The 17,414-nt window shown below is 31.9% G+C and overlaps 1 protein-coding gene across 2 annotated transcripts in view; it reads left to right on the top strand.

Annotated features, from left to right (window-relative positions):
• The window catches only part of LOC111038016 (Fanconi anemia group J protein homolog), a 50,109-nt gene extending 32,950 nt beyond the window's left edge, over positions 1 to 17,159 (top strand). For both annotated transcript variants that reach the window (XM_022320931.1, XM_022320932.1), the window contains 11 exons: positions 7,589 to 7,725; positions 7,814 to 7,953; positions 8,618 to 8,713; positions 8,785 to 8,902; positions 11,389 to 11,643; positions 11,860 to 12,033; positions 12,269 to 12,430; positions 12,501 to 12,809; positions 14,076 to 14,726; positions 15,332 to 15,583; positions 16,830 to 17,159. In XM_022320931.1, coding sequence (XP_022176623.1) covers positions 7,589 to 7,725; positions 7,814 to 7,953; positions 8,618 to 8,713; positions 8,785 to 8,902; positions 11,389 to 11,643; positions 11,860 to 12,033; positions 12,269 to 12,430; positions 12,501 to 12,809; positions 14,076 to 14,726; positions 15,332 to 15,583; positions 16,830 to 16,925 — 2,390 coding nt within the window. In that variant the 3' untranslated portion in view covers positions 16,926 to 17,159. The remainder of the gene's footprint in view (positions 1 to 7,588; positions 7,726 to 7,813; positions 7,954 to 8,617; positions 8,714 to 8,784; positions 8,903 to 11,388; positions 11,644 to 11,859; positions 12,034 to 12,268; positions 12,431 to 12,500; positions 12,810 to 14,075; positions 14,727 to 15,331; positions 15,584 to 16,829) is intronic.
• The last annotated feature ends 255 nt before the right edge of the window (positions 17,160 to 17,414 follow it).

Raw genomic sequence — 17,414 nt, 5'->3', positions numbered from 1 at the left:
CTGCTTTTTTTTATCTTTAATGGACTGGAAATTACCACGCCGAATATTGGTGATCGTGTGAATCGTGAATACGATAGTTATATACTATGTCAAAATACTTATCGGACGCAATCGACATATTTATTTAATTTTGATAACCACTGAAACTAGTATTTCCTACCTACTATGTATGGGCCGCAATCGGGATAAGTGAAAAGGTAAAAAGGTTACTTTGGGCCGCAATCGGGCGACGCCCGGCGTGTGTGTCCAATTCGGAGGCGGTTTATTAGGGTTTCTTCTTTTGTATTGAGTTCAGGATTTTTCCATGGGTTTATATTGTTTTTTATTTTATTGAGTTTGGTGCTGAGTTTTCGCCAGTGAGAGTACCATTTATTGTTTGAGTGTAGTTTAATTTCGTTATTTGCATCTGCGAATGTGATAGAATTTATGGTTGCAGTTGATGTAGAGGTAATTAGATTATGGGCTTCTTGGTCGGCCATTTCATTTCCTGGAATGCCTATGTGGCCATTAATTATTTATTTTTGCTGCTAAATATAGTTACTTGTACATTTTCTTGTGTATGGCTTATTACGGTTAGAATAAAGTTTCTTTCAGGTACCATAATAGTACACTAGGCTAAACACAATAGGTATTTAAAACTAGTTATTATAGCAGTATGCTAGATAATATACGAACATGACTATTATCACGGAAAAATAGCTTCATTAAATACCTATATTTTACTTATTATGTATACAAATAGTTTTGTTTATATTAAATTTATACATTTACCTGGTAAAATATTATAAACATGTAAATGCACAGTTTATTACCTACATATAAAATACAAATATATATATATGTATGTAAATACATATCCATACAAATATTACCTGAAACATTTGTTTTAATTAAATTCGCTAAATATTAAATTCCCAGTAAATGGAGCCATTGATTTTATGCCGACTATATATTTTTTTTTTTGTGATTAACTATTTCTATTGTGTCTTAATAGCGTGCGTAATTCCTATTGTTTATTTTTTTTTTGTTTCGGCACTCGTGACTTCGCATTATATAAACAAAACCAAGTTAATCGGCTTCTTTAGAATTCGCAAAACCCCTTTCATTTCTTTGAGATTAAAAACAAAAGGAACTATAGGCAATTTTTTACAAAACACCTTCTACCGGCTGCTGCAGTAGTGTTCTTGACGGCGGCGCGTCGGCCGCGGCTTTCTTTTGACGCAATATATGAACGAGATACGATTACCTCTACATATACACTTATTGTGTTCACATAGGCCTTATCGTTTTTCTCATATCCTTTCCTTGCTTAAGCATTGGCTGATCTTTAACAATGATATTACATGGCTGGAGACGGTCAAATGCTTCCAAACACAAATGGATGTAACAATAAAATACGTCGGGATTTCTGGGATTATTTCGCGAAGGGTTCTCTAAAACTGTATATAGGTATACGCTTGTTCATATTATCCATTCACGTTGTTCATTTTTTTGATCAGATTATCGTTTTAAGCCGGATGAAAGATTCAATTAACATTTGTTTTTTTCAACTTGATAGAGCATACATAATGATTTCCAATTCATTAAATTTGATACAAAAAATTGGAATCATAATTTTATCCATATTATATGAACGATTTCAACTTTCAAGGTCAAAGTGTAAACCCTCTTTTTAAATTGTATGATGTCCAACATTTTGCTAAAATCTAGAATCTATAGATTCTAGGAAGGTATATCGTACATAATAACTTGTCCATTTAAATAAATTCAATACTTGATCGGATATTCGAATGTATATTTAATTTAGAAAATATATTTTCTAATTTACCTAATGTCGAAAAGAAATACTATGTAGAATGGTTATTTTCGTGATATTTGTACAGTAAAATTGAGATGAAGTTGTGATTTAACAGCTTTTTAGTATGCGTGATAAAAAAAACACCGTGAGCAGCTTATATATATATATGTGTATACCTAATACCTATGTCAATATAATATAATATATATATATTACACTCGTGGTACCAATGGATATAATTCGTGTAGCTCTGCAGCGTACGCGACGAGGAGATCGAGAACAAGCGAAAAGCTAAGCGTGCGCGCGCGTGGTGCGGTGGCGATACACAAGAGCGAGGGGAGAGCGATTTATATTTCAAGTGTGAATAACGCGGCGTATCCCTTGGCAACGAGAAGCCGCGACGGACCGACCGGCGTGCACGCGTCCATATATGTATATAAAATATTCCGTGCGCGGCGGCGGCGGCGGTGGCGGTGGCGGCGGACGTGTCGTCGTCCGTGGGCCGCGCGGCGTCCAATAAAAACGCGCCGGGCCGGACGCGCACCGCGGAAGTCCGGTGCCGCCGTGACGACGATAAAATGGCCGCGCGCGACGATCGATATAGGTATATACGCGGTACGGCCACCGCCCTATATAGCCACTGCTCCGGGACCACCCTGCAGAGCGCCCCCGCGACCGCTTCCGGCCGGCAGTTGATCCGTCCGCTCGCGACACATCGTAGTCGAATATATTCTGGTGGATGGACCGCCGGAGGGCCGTCGTGATATACCGTCCTTGCTGCACCGTACATGTAAAACATACCTACGTTATAAATGTATGACGTGTATAGGTAACTAGCTGATCCCTCACGGCGATGCTCGCCGTGACAAATTAAATGCCCTTGAAATTACCCCGACTTTAACTCGGTTAAATACGATATGTAAACCACGTAATTTTCAACACATTCACATTTGGGTGGTTTTAACCAAATATAAAATACTGGTCTGTAATTATCGTCTATCTGCCCAAGTAATCAATAACAACCATTTATAAACTTATACACATACCTACTATAGGGTGTTGATGCGTTTGATTATAATATAATACTATTTCAATGAAAAACCAATTAGATAAGTAGCATAACAAAGCAAGTGTATTTATATAAATCAACTGCATGAACAATAGTTGTTTTATAATTTTGGGAGTAATGTAAGAGTGATTTCCTATAAGGTTTAACTTCAATTGATATCGCCCTATGGCTATGGGGAGAGATCACCTGAAGTTGAACCTAAATAAATTACGTTAACATTACTACATACAGCAACAAAAAGGTTGCGGTCATCTTAAACGGCGCGGCGCAGCAAAATATGCGCCGGGCGAATCTCTTCGTCTGGCTCCACATCGTGCTACGCCGTTTATGATGGATGAGGTCGCCGACCAACTTTTGACCAGAGGCATCACTGCATTCCCCGCGAGTTGCCGGTTCAGGGGTGTCCACCAGTTCGAAACATATGTATATTGGGTGCTGAGGACCGTCGACCCCGCCCTGAACAGCTTCCTGCAAATTTGTTGAGCTCCCGGACTTTGGGCGATGTTGCTTGAAGTTCCGGCGCCGGCGCACGGACGTACACGATGAGGTGTCAATTCCGATCTGCGTATATATCGAATCTACAGCACCGTTCTCCTGCAGCGACGCGTTGTATCCCGCGTACTTCGCAACAGACACCTCGTGGTCCGATGGACTGGATGGGAGTCCGTCTGTTCCAGCAAGTCAGACAGCTCACGAGGATTGCAGGGTTGCACGGCTGGGGTGGACAAATGCTGATGGATTTCGGAGTCTCCTGCTGCGGCTGGTTGACGACAAATCATGGCTACGTTTGACGTTGACGCGTGTCTCTTAAATGCCGGCCATGTTCCAACCCGTGTCAAAAATGAAGTCGGAATGTGGAACTTGGCTGACCTCAGATCTTTAAATGTCATTAACATTTTTTCTCCTTCTGTCAACTACAGCATATAACGGGTTTGTCGTTAGAAGTGACAAAAGTGACTTAAGCGTGACAACGATATAACGATTAATACTGGTGATATACTGAACACTATACGCACGTAGATGCTTTGAGGTAGCTTAGCTAGTAAGTAGTGATCAGTATGTCAAAATAATTTTCGAAAGACAAAAATAATTTATGTTAGTCAAATCTATCGTAACGATGTTTTGTTGATTTTGTATCGACCAGAAAAATATTGGGGACTCAATTAAATATTATTATAAATGCAATAATTTAAAATTAAAGAAAAAAAAACAAACGTTTTGATTTTATGACCAAGACTAAAAATATCTAATTGCTTGAATACCTATAATTATAACTTGCGAAAATGTGAACTAAAGAATTATCTCAAATAGTGTATTGTATATTTAAATGTTTATCGGTGGATACACCTTATGGCTATTATGGTCTATTAAATATTAACAAAGTGTATTTATAATTAATACTAATTGCCTTGTATTGCACTTCGTTGCCTTTTAAAAATGCCAACTCTATATGAGATTCGCTTGTGATGATGTGAGCAGTATATTATCAAGTATACTCTATATGAATAATATGTTTAATTTTAACTTTATTAATTATTTTGATTGTGTACATGCCGATGAGATAAGCGGCTATAAGTGTAACTCAGCCGACAGCCACCTTGGTAGGCTATGTACTAAAATTCGATTTGATGCATCCTTAAACTTGATCTGCCCGATTAACCAATGACAACCAAAACATTTAAAAAAATACCAAGTTCTACTAAAAAGTTAAGAAAATTGCGCGGAAAATTAGTTATTAATTAAAATAAACGTGCAAATTGTATACCTATACACATATTGTATGGCACGGCGGCCCGAGGGTGACTTAAGTTTGTTTAAAATTTCAAATGTGATTGCTTAAACTAACTATGATGAATAAACACTTATCAAAAAACTCACTGTACAATTTTCTTTAATCTTCCGATTGATTTCACTGTGAAATGGGTACTAAGAAATTATAAATTAATTGTTTTATTTCATATATAGAAGATAGATGGATCTGTTTTAAATGATAAGCGATACGCGTGATGCCTTGACTAAGGGAAATAGGGATTTATATTTTTATATAGTCATTGCAGACTCAAATTGAATAAATATTATTGAAAACCCTATTAAATCCAACAGCATTTATGGAAACATTTTCATGGGTCACATTTTCATGCTTACCGGTAATCCATACTTAAATATCGAATTACGTGTTGTTTCTAAGCGGGAATATATAAATATAAATATTATACATAATATATATATTCATCGTTGATAAATTATAACATTTCTATCTTAAGTGTTATCTATTACCTTGTTCTTAAATCGTTTATACGATATTTTAATTTGCAGTGCAGTATTTTAAATAATGACTTTTTGGAAGCTACCTCAATAATATGTGAACCATCTTTATAGATATGATATGATATGATCTTCATCACTATACTCTGCGTCTGCAGTTTAAAATTATAAATTAAAATGTTTAATACTTTACTCACTTTACCGTAGTATATAAGTGGAAAAATATTTATTTGAAACGTTGTTTAAGAGATTGAGACTTTTATTCATTTATTATGTAAATCTGTGATGTAACACAAAAGAATGAACTATATTTTGTTAAAGTAAAACAAGTACTTATATTAGGTATATATAATTCAGCCCTTGTCCCTCTGTTAATACTTAAGAGTCTGCAAACAAATTTTAATTCAAAGACGTATAAGTGTGTAACCTGAAGATTAATCTTGGGAAGTCATTAAAAACTAAACACTATTTTGTTTCAGAGAAGGGAATTAACTTCTAAAACACTTGTGTTGTTTGTTAATTATAGCATCTTGTGGCCAAATTGTTGAACACTTAAATTTAAACTGAATAGAGTATTCTATAGTTAATTTAATAAACTGATGTTTATATAATCCTGCAGGACATATTATTTTTAGCTTGTTGCCTTGAAAAACTCGAATATTATATTTCTATTATAAACTGAAAATTATTTTTTTAATCAAGCCGTCAATCGTCATTATATTATGCCATCATAATGTGTAATTCATTAATATTAATATGAATATTAATTTACACAACTCGTAGGTATATATATGTCAATTGTAAATATTTAATAATTTTACTTCATCGAATCTTACATTAATGTCTTTCTATATATATCTATATTCTCGTATATTATACAGGTTGTAAGATCCAACAGAAAGACCTGACAAATAAAAGTGAAAAATGTGTACAAGTTAAACGTATGATAAAATTATAAAAACTATATAGATATTAAACAATTAAAAATTTACTTATGTCTGAAAATTCTCAAAAAAAATACATCTTGAAAATGTTTACGTTTCGAATTAATTTTCTCCGAAAAAATATTGATATTTTGAAAAATTCGAAAAAATTAACTACTTTACTTAAATAAACGTTTTTACCATTTACATTTTTTCTAAATTAGACTTAGACATTGGCTATTTAGAATTTTCCAAAAAAATTCAGTTAAAATTAAAATTTTTGTATCTTGCATTAAAAAAATAAATTTGGATATAGGTCTGTACTTGTAGTGCAAGCATCTATAAATTATATATAAAAAAATTGAATAATGAATGGAACAAATGTTTTTTTAATTGTCAAGTTATTCTGATACTCATTATTGTATACCTAATGCCTATGCATGGTGAATATTATAGGTACATATACATACCTATATAATAATATTGTTAACAGTGTTTTAACCGGCTGGCTGCGATATTTTTTAACTATACTAAATTATTACATATTGGCTCTATTTTACCTACCTATAAATTAAATGATAACAGACGGTTACAGTTGTAACAGTGAAAGTATATATATATAGGTTTGTGAAGTAAGTGTATCTAGCTATAGTACCTACGTATAATAGAGGTCGTAGAAAGTATAGATATATTTTTGATGCATTTACTATCTATATGCTATCATTATGAAAATATGCAATTTTGGTACACCGTAAATACACATATTTGTTATATTATATTATTGTCGACATAATTTAATATAAGTACACAAAGTAGAAATAACATATAGGCACATGTCAACATATTGTATTATCTTTAAAAGGTTCAATTCTGAACGGTCGATGTTGATCCGACACGTGACTACCGATTTAACTTCGTTATACACTATAATGCCAGCAGAAATGCGTCGCACCCTATATAATTATTATTATGTAGCTTGTATTTTATATTTTCTAAAGTGTATCTATACGTATATAAAATCAGTCTTAAGTTAATTAAAATATATGTGCACTCTCGTATATATTTATTGGTTGTGTCGCTGTGACGAAGGAAGAGTACGGTGCACTGTTTTCGCTGGTTACTCGACGTCATCTCTCTTTGTTCTTCTATACTTTAACCGAGGCGAATAAAAAAAAAATTAAAAAAGTAAACCGAGAGAAAATTCTTATAATAACTCCTGTATCAAGCAAATATCCTCCCTGGGGGGCTTTTCACAAAAGGATTTTTGCGAAACCCTCCGTTTTGTCATTATTAAAAATAAATGGGGAAGGAAAACGCGATTAATAATATCCCCACAGGGCGCAAGCAGTATATGGCGTATAATATCCGTTCCGGATAAGCTTGAATCCGTTTACATACAAACGAAAAGTTGGCTATCGTCGAATGATTTTTCACCCCTCTTTGCCTTCGCCCACAACTAATGCCGCACCGCATTCAATTATAATACCGGACGTCTTCGTCTTGCGAAAATTGTATATATATTTTTTTTTACAGAAACGAATACTTCACCCGCTAAAAATAAAGGATTATGTTTGTCAACGGTCGTCACTATCAGCGATGATTCGGATGAGGAAATGGCCATATTTAAACAGCCTGGTAAAAAGAGAAAAATAAATAACAGCAGAGATTTGGTGAGTGGATTTTTGATTGTGATTTCTTGACCAGGTATAATAATGAATGGAGAGAACATTTCATTTTTTATTTTTGTTCTGTGTACAGGACGTGTCCGATTGCAAGAGCATGTCAAACGACGAATCAATAATGACCAATGACTCCAGCGCTAACAATAGTTTGATGACAGAAGATGAAGACGAAAAAGTTGAACCGCAAAAAGGAACTAATATGCCGAAAAAATCTAAGTAAAATAATTCAATCAATATTATTAGTTTACAATTCCTCCTCTATAGCAATATATATACCTATATTTATGGTATACTACCAAAAAGTCCTATTTAAAATCGAATATCCTTACAAATTTTAGTTATTAATACCTATTAGATTTGAACAATTAAATCAATGTTTCTCATTTACTTTTCTTTTATGTTTCGTGTATTTAGATAAGTAGGTATTTACAATCATTTATGATTGTGGGCGTTTGAAACTCATATGTTCACTAAATTTGATGTAAAAACATTATTTTATCAAACAGTTTTTGTTAATTTGTTGTAATTCAAAAAACAGTAACCATATTCATTTAAAACGTTCTGCCATTATCTAATTATATTATTATTTTATAATTTACTGCTTAGATGATAAATTTGGTAATATTACATGGTGCAAATACTTATAGATAAAATTATCAGATTACAAAATATTTATTACATTTAATAAAATAACTTATACAAATAATTTCACTGTATTTTTACATTACAAAATATAAAATAAAAAGTAAACAATTGAAAATGATCACTCTTAAAAATGAAAAAGTAATAATATTAGGTACTGAGTTCTATATAAAATCAATTATAGTCCAGAAGTTACTCATTTTTCATTGTTAATTTAAGACATTTTTATTTTATTTAGACCAGTTATCCCTGTGATATACTTCTGTACGAGAACCCATAAACAAATTGAACAGGTTATCAAAGAGTTACAAAGAACTAGTTTCAATACCGCCAAGTAAGCTGAGATAAAAAATGTGTCCCATTCATAATAATAAAATATATTATATTTATTTACTCTTCGTTTAGGAGTTGCGTGTTAGCGAGCCGCGAACACACATGTATTCAAGATTCTAACTTATACTACCCCCAGATATCATACAAATCAAAAACCGAATTGTGTAGGGATTTATTAGATCCAAAAGCGGTAAGTGTACGGTTCAGATGTATCGGAATTTATTACATCCCGTTGAATGTTTGTACATATGATTCCGTGTGTATTGTAAAATAAGAAACGAACCCATTATTTTTAACATTGAAACGAGACCCCAAACAATATAATTGTAACTGGTTTAGCAAAACATTTGTGTAGCTACCTATACATTTTGAATCCTTATTGGCCATTGTTAATAAATGCCGGTGGGCATTAACAATTGAAAGCGCAATAAAATGTACCGTATCACATTTCATCGGTAGGTGCACAAAATGCTTTAAGTATCACTATTGACGGTTTTTTTATAGTTATTAATGGGGGGAGGCATGATGAGATATTTTGATTCATACCTCATAGTATTTAGTTCAAAACTTTGAGTATCATAACGTGATAAAATCGTATCACAATTCTGAATTCAATAATGTATGATTAATAATTATATATTATGCAAAATTAAACAGTATGATTAGATAATTTACAGTCTATGTACTACTGGTTATTAATGTAAAATAAAAAGAGCTGGTTAAGAGATAATAGGTAAAATTATATTCATTAAAAAGTATTTCTAAAATAACATTTTAAATTTTTATGACATATGTAGTAAAGTTAAACTAATGTTATAAAATACAAATTTAATTTACTGATCGAAATATTGCATATTATTTTGCAGTTACAATTAATGTTATAAACTAGTTCATTTTTGTAGCTAAGACTTAAAAATGTAATGTGTGGTTTCTTATAAATAGTTCAAACTGAAACCAAAAAGTCTAACAAATACATAACAACAATTTTTTTGATACACATTTGATGTATAAATTCTGACGAAATTAGATACCTATTCAAATGAAGAATAATTTTTTTTTCAAATTTAAGATAAAGGCTTCAACATCATAAGGTTATTTGCCTACAATTACAATAAAAATGAACAAGGAAGAATAATTATTTTAATTATTTCGTTGTAATTTAAAAATATTATTTGTTTTACGGTAAATTGTAGTAACTCAAGTTAATAATAATATAATATATTAAATAAATCTATGTATAGTTTTTAGTGTATACTAGCCATCAAAAAAAGTAGTAATAACAATACAAATATAATATCTTAAAACATACCTACTTATTACCAAGTATTAAAGACTGAGAATGTCTGAAATTGTTATTCAGTTTAGGTAGCTGCAAAATTTAAATGTTTACCATTCAATTTAAAATAAAATCGAATATAAATGTTATAAAACTTTATTAGGTAGAAACTAATAGTTAAGCGTTTAACTTAACACTAGAATTAAAAATACTTACTACAACTAGAGCTGCAAATAAATTTGTAGCAAAATTCATTATTTTTACGTTTTGCATTTCTAAGGGTTTAATGTGCATATTTAGAGATTTAAAGGGCATTTTATTCTGCACTTTTTTCAATTGATTTCAATTGCATTTAACATTTAGCCAGACAGCCTTAACTATAACAGAGTAATTAAAATAAAACTTTAAATTGTTTCAATATACATACTAAAAATTAACAAAAAAATGTTGAACACAAAACATTTGCAGGTAATTTTATGCAGTTTCAGTGCTTTAAAAACAACAGCAAAATGTTATTCTATCTTCTGAATATTTAATTTTTTAATTTTTATGTAGTTTTAATGTTATCATAATAAATTTCAACTTTTACATGGGACAAAAGTTTATAATGTTTTTAAAAATATATTAATTATGTTATTTATTTGCAATACATTTCAAGTATATTATTATTTTTTAAAGCCTTTGCCGGATGACTTGTTATATTTAACATTTATACAAATTTAAAATTATTTGCTGTCATAAATTGTTGTTTAAAAGTTTAATATATTTATTTTATATTTTTATGAGTTATGAATGGTGAATATATACTTAGAAAGTTATATTATCTCATTTCGTAAATCACATACTGATTTATAAAATGACTTAAAATGTGAAGACAAATGTTGGAGGAAACTTAACAACTTTATGAAAATGATTAACCGTGTTAGTAACATTTTGTGGAAAAACCATGTAGAGAAATTATGTAGTTTAGTGTCATTAGTTTAAATATTACATTATATTAATTAATTAACAAATTTAAAGGTTACCGTTATAACATTCTTTCCATTTCATAGGTACTTCGATACTTATATTTTAAAGCTAGTTACCTAAAATATTACAATTTAAAAATGCTAAAATTAAGACGTACTGAACGTAAATTCGATAAATATGTTGTACGCGCTTATAAGATTTAAAATACTTATGTAGGGCATAAGGTGTAACGTTCTCCTAAAAATATCTAATACCTGCAACTAACTATTAAGTAATTACGTATACTAATAAACTTTATAGTTACTATTGTTTTCAATAATTACCAAGTACCTATATTTTGGAATCCTATATTATTAATTAGTATAGTAAAAAATTGCATTTTAAAATGACAACGGAATAAATTGATTCAATTTATTTGCGTTCGATTACAGAGACGGAGAAATTCATTAAAGTTCAGAAGGACAATCGATAGGTGTATTTATTACGATAACGGTGGTGTGAAAATAAGCACTTATGGCCAATTAGCTAAGTTCGGAGTGGAATCTGTTTGGGATATCGAAGACATAGTGCGTTTGGGCATTTCTAAAAGATCTTGTCCTTACTACGGTACAAGATTATTGCTCAAAACTGCCGAAATCGTCTTTTGTCCTTACAATTATATTATCGATCCGGTCATCAGAAGTACAGTAAGTTTAGTAGTATAGATTATACTCCAGTATTTCAGTGTGTACAACGTTCGTATTATATGACGTAAATTATAATTTTGTATGGTTTATATTATATATATACCTACCAATTTTGTTTGCATAAAATATATACTTTTTATCAGTTATCACCCGATATTATTTTGGATGAATATTGTTATCCGTGTGACTAATACATTGACCAATATTTGTTTTAAGATGAACTTGAAACTAAAAGGCCACGTGATAATTGTCGACGAAGCTCATAATATCGAGGATCAATGCCGTGAAGCCGCAAGTTTGCAGTTGGATCAGACGAATATGAATTTGGCCAAAGCGGACTGCGAAAAAGTATATAAGTCTTGCAACAATTCAGTGTCGTACTCGAGGCTGGTAAGTGTTTAGTATGTCTGTATGACTATATTCATATATTATATATTACCTAGTTCCTAGGTTTTATCGTTACAATTTGTAAAATCGTTATGCTGTACACGCACGTGCGGTTATAATGTACCTATATTGATTATTGGCATGTACGTATATATGAACTTTACATATTATGTAATAATTACCAATATTCACTTTCTCTAATACAATAAAATGCATAATACTTTATCGATTGCCATAGGCTCGATATTTGTCCGATATGTCAAAGTGGATCGATGAAAAGTCTAAAGAAATTAAAACTTACGACGATTATAATCGTGGTGTTATATCGTGGACAGGGACTTACACCATAGCCAGTTTTGATGATTTTGGTATCGGGTGGACGGCCTTCGAAAAATTCAAAGTGTGTATATAATCCAAAACTAAAATTGCGTCTATCGGTTTAACCACAAATCATATTTTTTTTTTATCAGAAAGACTGCGAAATAGTGTTGGCTGATTCAACTGAAGAAGGTGAATCTGACGAGACGAAAATTGATACAAATGAAAATGGAGAAAATGAAGAAAATGAATTGGGAAAAATAGACGAAGATGAAACGATAGAAAACCGTTCGTCTCAAGATACAAATGATGATGTGGCTATAACAAATGCGACTAAAAACTTATTGTCGTCGATTTGTATGGTGTTTAGTTTATTATATGATGATAAGTACAAATTTGATTACCACGTTTCCTTAGAGAAGATTATGCAATTAAAGAAATTTGAACACAAAGAACGAGGAGTAAGTCATGCATTTATTTGAAATAAATAGAAACAATACATTTTTTTTTATTCGTATAGTACGAAAAAAACAACAATACAATACGTCTATCAGTATATTATGGGCAAAGACAAGACTAGGAAAAAGATTAAAAAATTAAACAAATGTTAAAAAATTTAAAAAAATTATGTAAGTAGGTACCTACCTACTCAAATTAATTACCACTAAATTTGAATAATGGTGAAAATAATAATAACTTATGTGAGTATAGTCTATAAATTCGAAGTGGTATAATTTTTTCCAAAGATAAGAAATTAATAATTACTGATTATTTCAGAAACAAGTGGAACTTGTCAAAATAATAGCGTCATCACATATATATCAAATTTTTCACTTCTTTGATTTAATTTAATTTAGGTATATTAGTAGGTAGCTAATAGTCCATTAGTATAATTTTTACAAATTTGATTTTTAAATACTCTCAAGATATAGGGTACAGTTTTTGGTTAAGTTATAATAATTGAACTGTATAGTTTCTTTTAGAATATTAATTTTTGGATTTGGTCCCAGTCCAATCTATTGTGGAATGTGGGTTGATTCAGTTTAATTCTACCCATTACTTGCCTATAAAATGGTGGTTATATTTTTATAATCACGATGGGAAGATTTAAATTATATAGTAGACAATAATAGTACCTATTGAAAATTTAATCGGATATATGTAGGTTAATATGTTTGATAACTATTTAATATTTTAAATTTTGCTTACAAACTGTTTATACAAATATTTATAAATTATTTTGAATTCAAGTTGTCTGTACACTTTTGGTCATTCTTGCTTATGCAAGCTTTCTTATTATTTTCACCATTATTATTTAATAAATTAATTAACATATACAAATATACTATAATATATAATATATTTAGGTATACATTTCATTTACATTCCATCACATAAGACGTCCATGCAAAGAATCTTATGCCGATATGATAATCAATATTTATTTGTTGTTGGTGGTGGGAGGGGGGCATAATAATTAGATCCAACCTTATAATATGTATCTGATGTACGATGTACACATAAAGTATACATATACTTACATAGGTTTATAGTATAAAACAGCTTTTATATAACACCTATAGTAATACGTATAATGTATAAGCTAATATTATATTCGTATACTATCGAATATAAACTGAAAAAAAAAAAAATAAAATTAATAATAACAATATAATATAATATACTATAAAAATATGGCTCATGATTATTTTCGTGGCACTGCGCAGAAGAAGGGCACTTTGGGTGGTTGGATCGATAGCGCGGCGGAGCCCGAGGACTCGCGGCCGGTGTGGAACAACGTGGTCAGCTTCCTGTGCCTGAACCCGGCGGCCGTGTTCAGCGAACTGAAATCGACGGCCCGAACCATCATCCTCACGTCCGGCACCCTGTCGCCGATGCAGTCGTTCCAGTCCGAGCTCGGAACGCAGTTCCCGATCGCCCTGGAGGCCGGCCACGTCATCAAGCCAGAACAGTGTTGGGTGTCGTCAGTGAGCGTCGGGCCGGACGGGACGGACCTCAACGGCCAGTACCGGAACATCAACACGTACAATTATCAGGACGAGATGGGCAAAGTGCTGTGGGACGTGTGCTCCACCGTGCCGCATGGCGTGCTGTGCTTCATGCCGTCGTACATGCTCATGGAGAAGCTGTATAATCGGTGGCAGATCACCGGACTTCTGGACCGCCTCAAGCGGATCAAGGTGGTCATGTGCGAGCCTCGCCGAGGCGACCAGCTTGAGGAGTTGATGACCAAGTATTATGCGGCCGTCCGAGGGGACGAGGGGGGCCCGAGCGGTGCTCTCTTCCTGGCCGTGTACCGCGGCAAAATCAGCGAAGGGCTGGATTTCTCGGACAACAACGCCCGAGCGGTGGTGGCCGTAAGTTGAGAATTGAAAAAAGCACACGACCTCTCGCAGTTAGGGAATATTTATGATGTGTACAATATTCAATTTTTTCACATCAAACACGGTTCGTTTGTATTTTGAAAACTATAATGAAGTTTTGAGGAAATTTAAGATATTATCTGTATGCTAACGACTTATATTGCCCTTATTTTTTGCACTCATTATGTTTGTTGGTGAATCAATATAAATACTATAAACTTTTGATTTCTAAACAACGGCTATAGGCTCTGTTTTTGATTTCATAATCTGAAGTACCTAAGTGATACCTAAGTACCTTTATAAGAGTATATAAAATATATTAGGTAGGCATATAAATTACCGACTCGATATCACATTTGAAACACATCAGGGCTTTCGTTTTATTTTTGAAGGGGTAGAAAAACGTATATCGAAAAACAAAAATATGTACAATGTACATTGTACACTATAATACTGCTATATAGCTGTCTTTTCCCGGTATCTTTACGCGGTTGATACGTATTAAGTTATAATCATGGTTATCTAGATACACGTTTCCGGTCTTCACGGAAATTCGTTTGCTTATTAATTTTGTACTAACTGTTTTTGTTTTGTTTTAGGTCGGCATTCCGTTTCCGAATTACAAAGATGCGGCCGTGACCCACAAAAAAGATTACAACGACAAACATCACAAGAACAAAGGGCTGTTGCCTGGCTGGGAGTGGTACCAGATTCAGGCATACAGAGCGTTAAACCAAGCACTCGGCCGGTGCATCAGGCACAGGAACGATTGGGGCGCTATCCTGTTAGTGGACAGCAGGTATGAACAGCCCAAGAACCTGTCCGGACTGTCGAAATGGATAAGAGGAAGGGTAATGACGAGAGTTTGGTTATTTTGATGTTTGTTGTGTACTCGATATATTATGTATATGTTACGGGCAATGTGTATATTGGTCAATGTGCACATGAACCATGGTTCTGCCCGGGCAATGTAAAGCACACATTTTTTTTTAACCATCCAATATTATTTTTTATTATTATTATAAATTATAATTATTACCTATTTATAGTATTAATCTTTTTAAAAACAATCATTATTAATTTTATTCATTTACCATAATATTACGAATATTTTGATTGAATAACGAAAAAAAAAATAACAAGTATTATCGTTTTATTTTTATAATCAACTATAATTTTATTATTAACCATTTATTTGAACACTTTGAGCAATTTAGAAGCATGACACTTGAAAATACATAGTACGTCTGCTTTTCTACACTTGATTTTTAAATAGGCAGTGCGATAGTAACAAAAATAAGTTTATACCCGGTGTTTCAAAAAGTTCATAGTTTATTGTATTCTGATACATGAATAAAATGAATAATGATTGTTTAAAAAAAAATCAATACTACAAATAGGTAATAATAATAAAAAATAATATTAGTTGGTAAAAAAAAAATTCGTGGTTTACATTGTCTGGGCAGGACCACATTGACCGGGCAATGTACACATTAATGGAACATATATATTATATAGTCATGCGATCAGTGGCGTAACTAGGATTTACTGTAAGATCAACGGGCCTTAAATTTTATGGACCCCATCCCCTCGAAAAATAATATTAATTTTATCAGACATTCATGAAATTAAAAAATGTTTAAAAAAATAACTATCAAAAATAAATAAATATTAACTATAAATTATGTATGCAATACATTATAATATGATATAGTTTCATTATATTAGTTATATGTGCAATATTTTGTCTTTTATTTCCGCGAATTACAATCGTAATTATTACACTCGTTAATGTTTCTGACATTTTAAATATTTTGTATTTGAGAATAAACTTTTTAACTTCTTTCAAAAGTCCTGAATCTGACGAAGTTAGTATGGATAAGATGCTTGTAAAACAGTATAACATTTTTTATTATAGTTCTACAATGTAGATTACAACAAGAAAATAATCTTACTAAAACGAAATCGTAATTAATTTTTAAAATTGTTTCCATCATATTTTTTGGGGCCCCTTATTGTTGGGTCCGTCGCTTTTTTTCCTATCGTGTCAGTATGCCACCCTCTTGTTACACTCCATCTATATTTAATGTTTTTCAGGTCGAAAGAAACAGTTCGTGGTCGACGATCGTGGCCAAACTCAAGGACTTTGTAGAGACGAGGCAGCATTGTGACTCTATAGCAGCCCAAACTTGATTTTTTTTTGTGCATTCCCAAGAGGGACTTAGGTGCAACGGCTGTGGCACATCTAACTCATGATTTTAATACTTAGTAAAAGTTTTCTTATTGATGGTTATCATCAATAAGTAAAATACACAAATATGATATTTATTTTTTTATCACCTATATACGTGTATCATCCTTTAATTATAAGATATGGTTATTTATTTTTAATACTTGCTAATAAATTATTTTTGAGTATTCTGCATAGCAAAACATTTTTTTTATTTGTGATTACTGAATCTGTTGTTTCAATCACAAAGCAAAACCTAAAAAATCCTTATGTTCATCGTATTTTTCAATGTGTATGTAACTCAGCACTCAGGTATTTTATGTACCAATATTTTTACTCTTTAAAAATTAAAAAATAACTTAATTCAAAATCGTGTAAAATTGCAGGTATCTACTGTTATTTGTTTAAATCATTTTTGAGTTACCACCAAAAAACAAGATCAAATTTGGTTA

This window comes from Myzus persicae, unplaced genomic scaffold (genome assembly GCF_001856785.1).
Source record: "Myzus persicae strain clone G006 unplaced genomic scaffold, MPER_G0061.0, whole genome shotgun sequence".
Lineage (NCBI taxonomy): Eukaryota > Metazoa > Arthropoda > Insecta > Hemiptera > Aphididae > Myzus > Myzus persicae.
Note: the sequence above shows the minus strand (reverse complement) of the source record. Positions and strands in the feature narration are given on the sequence as shown.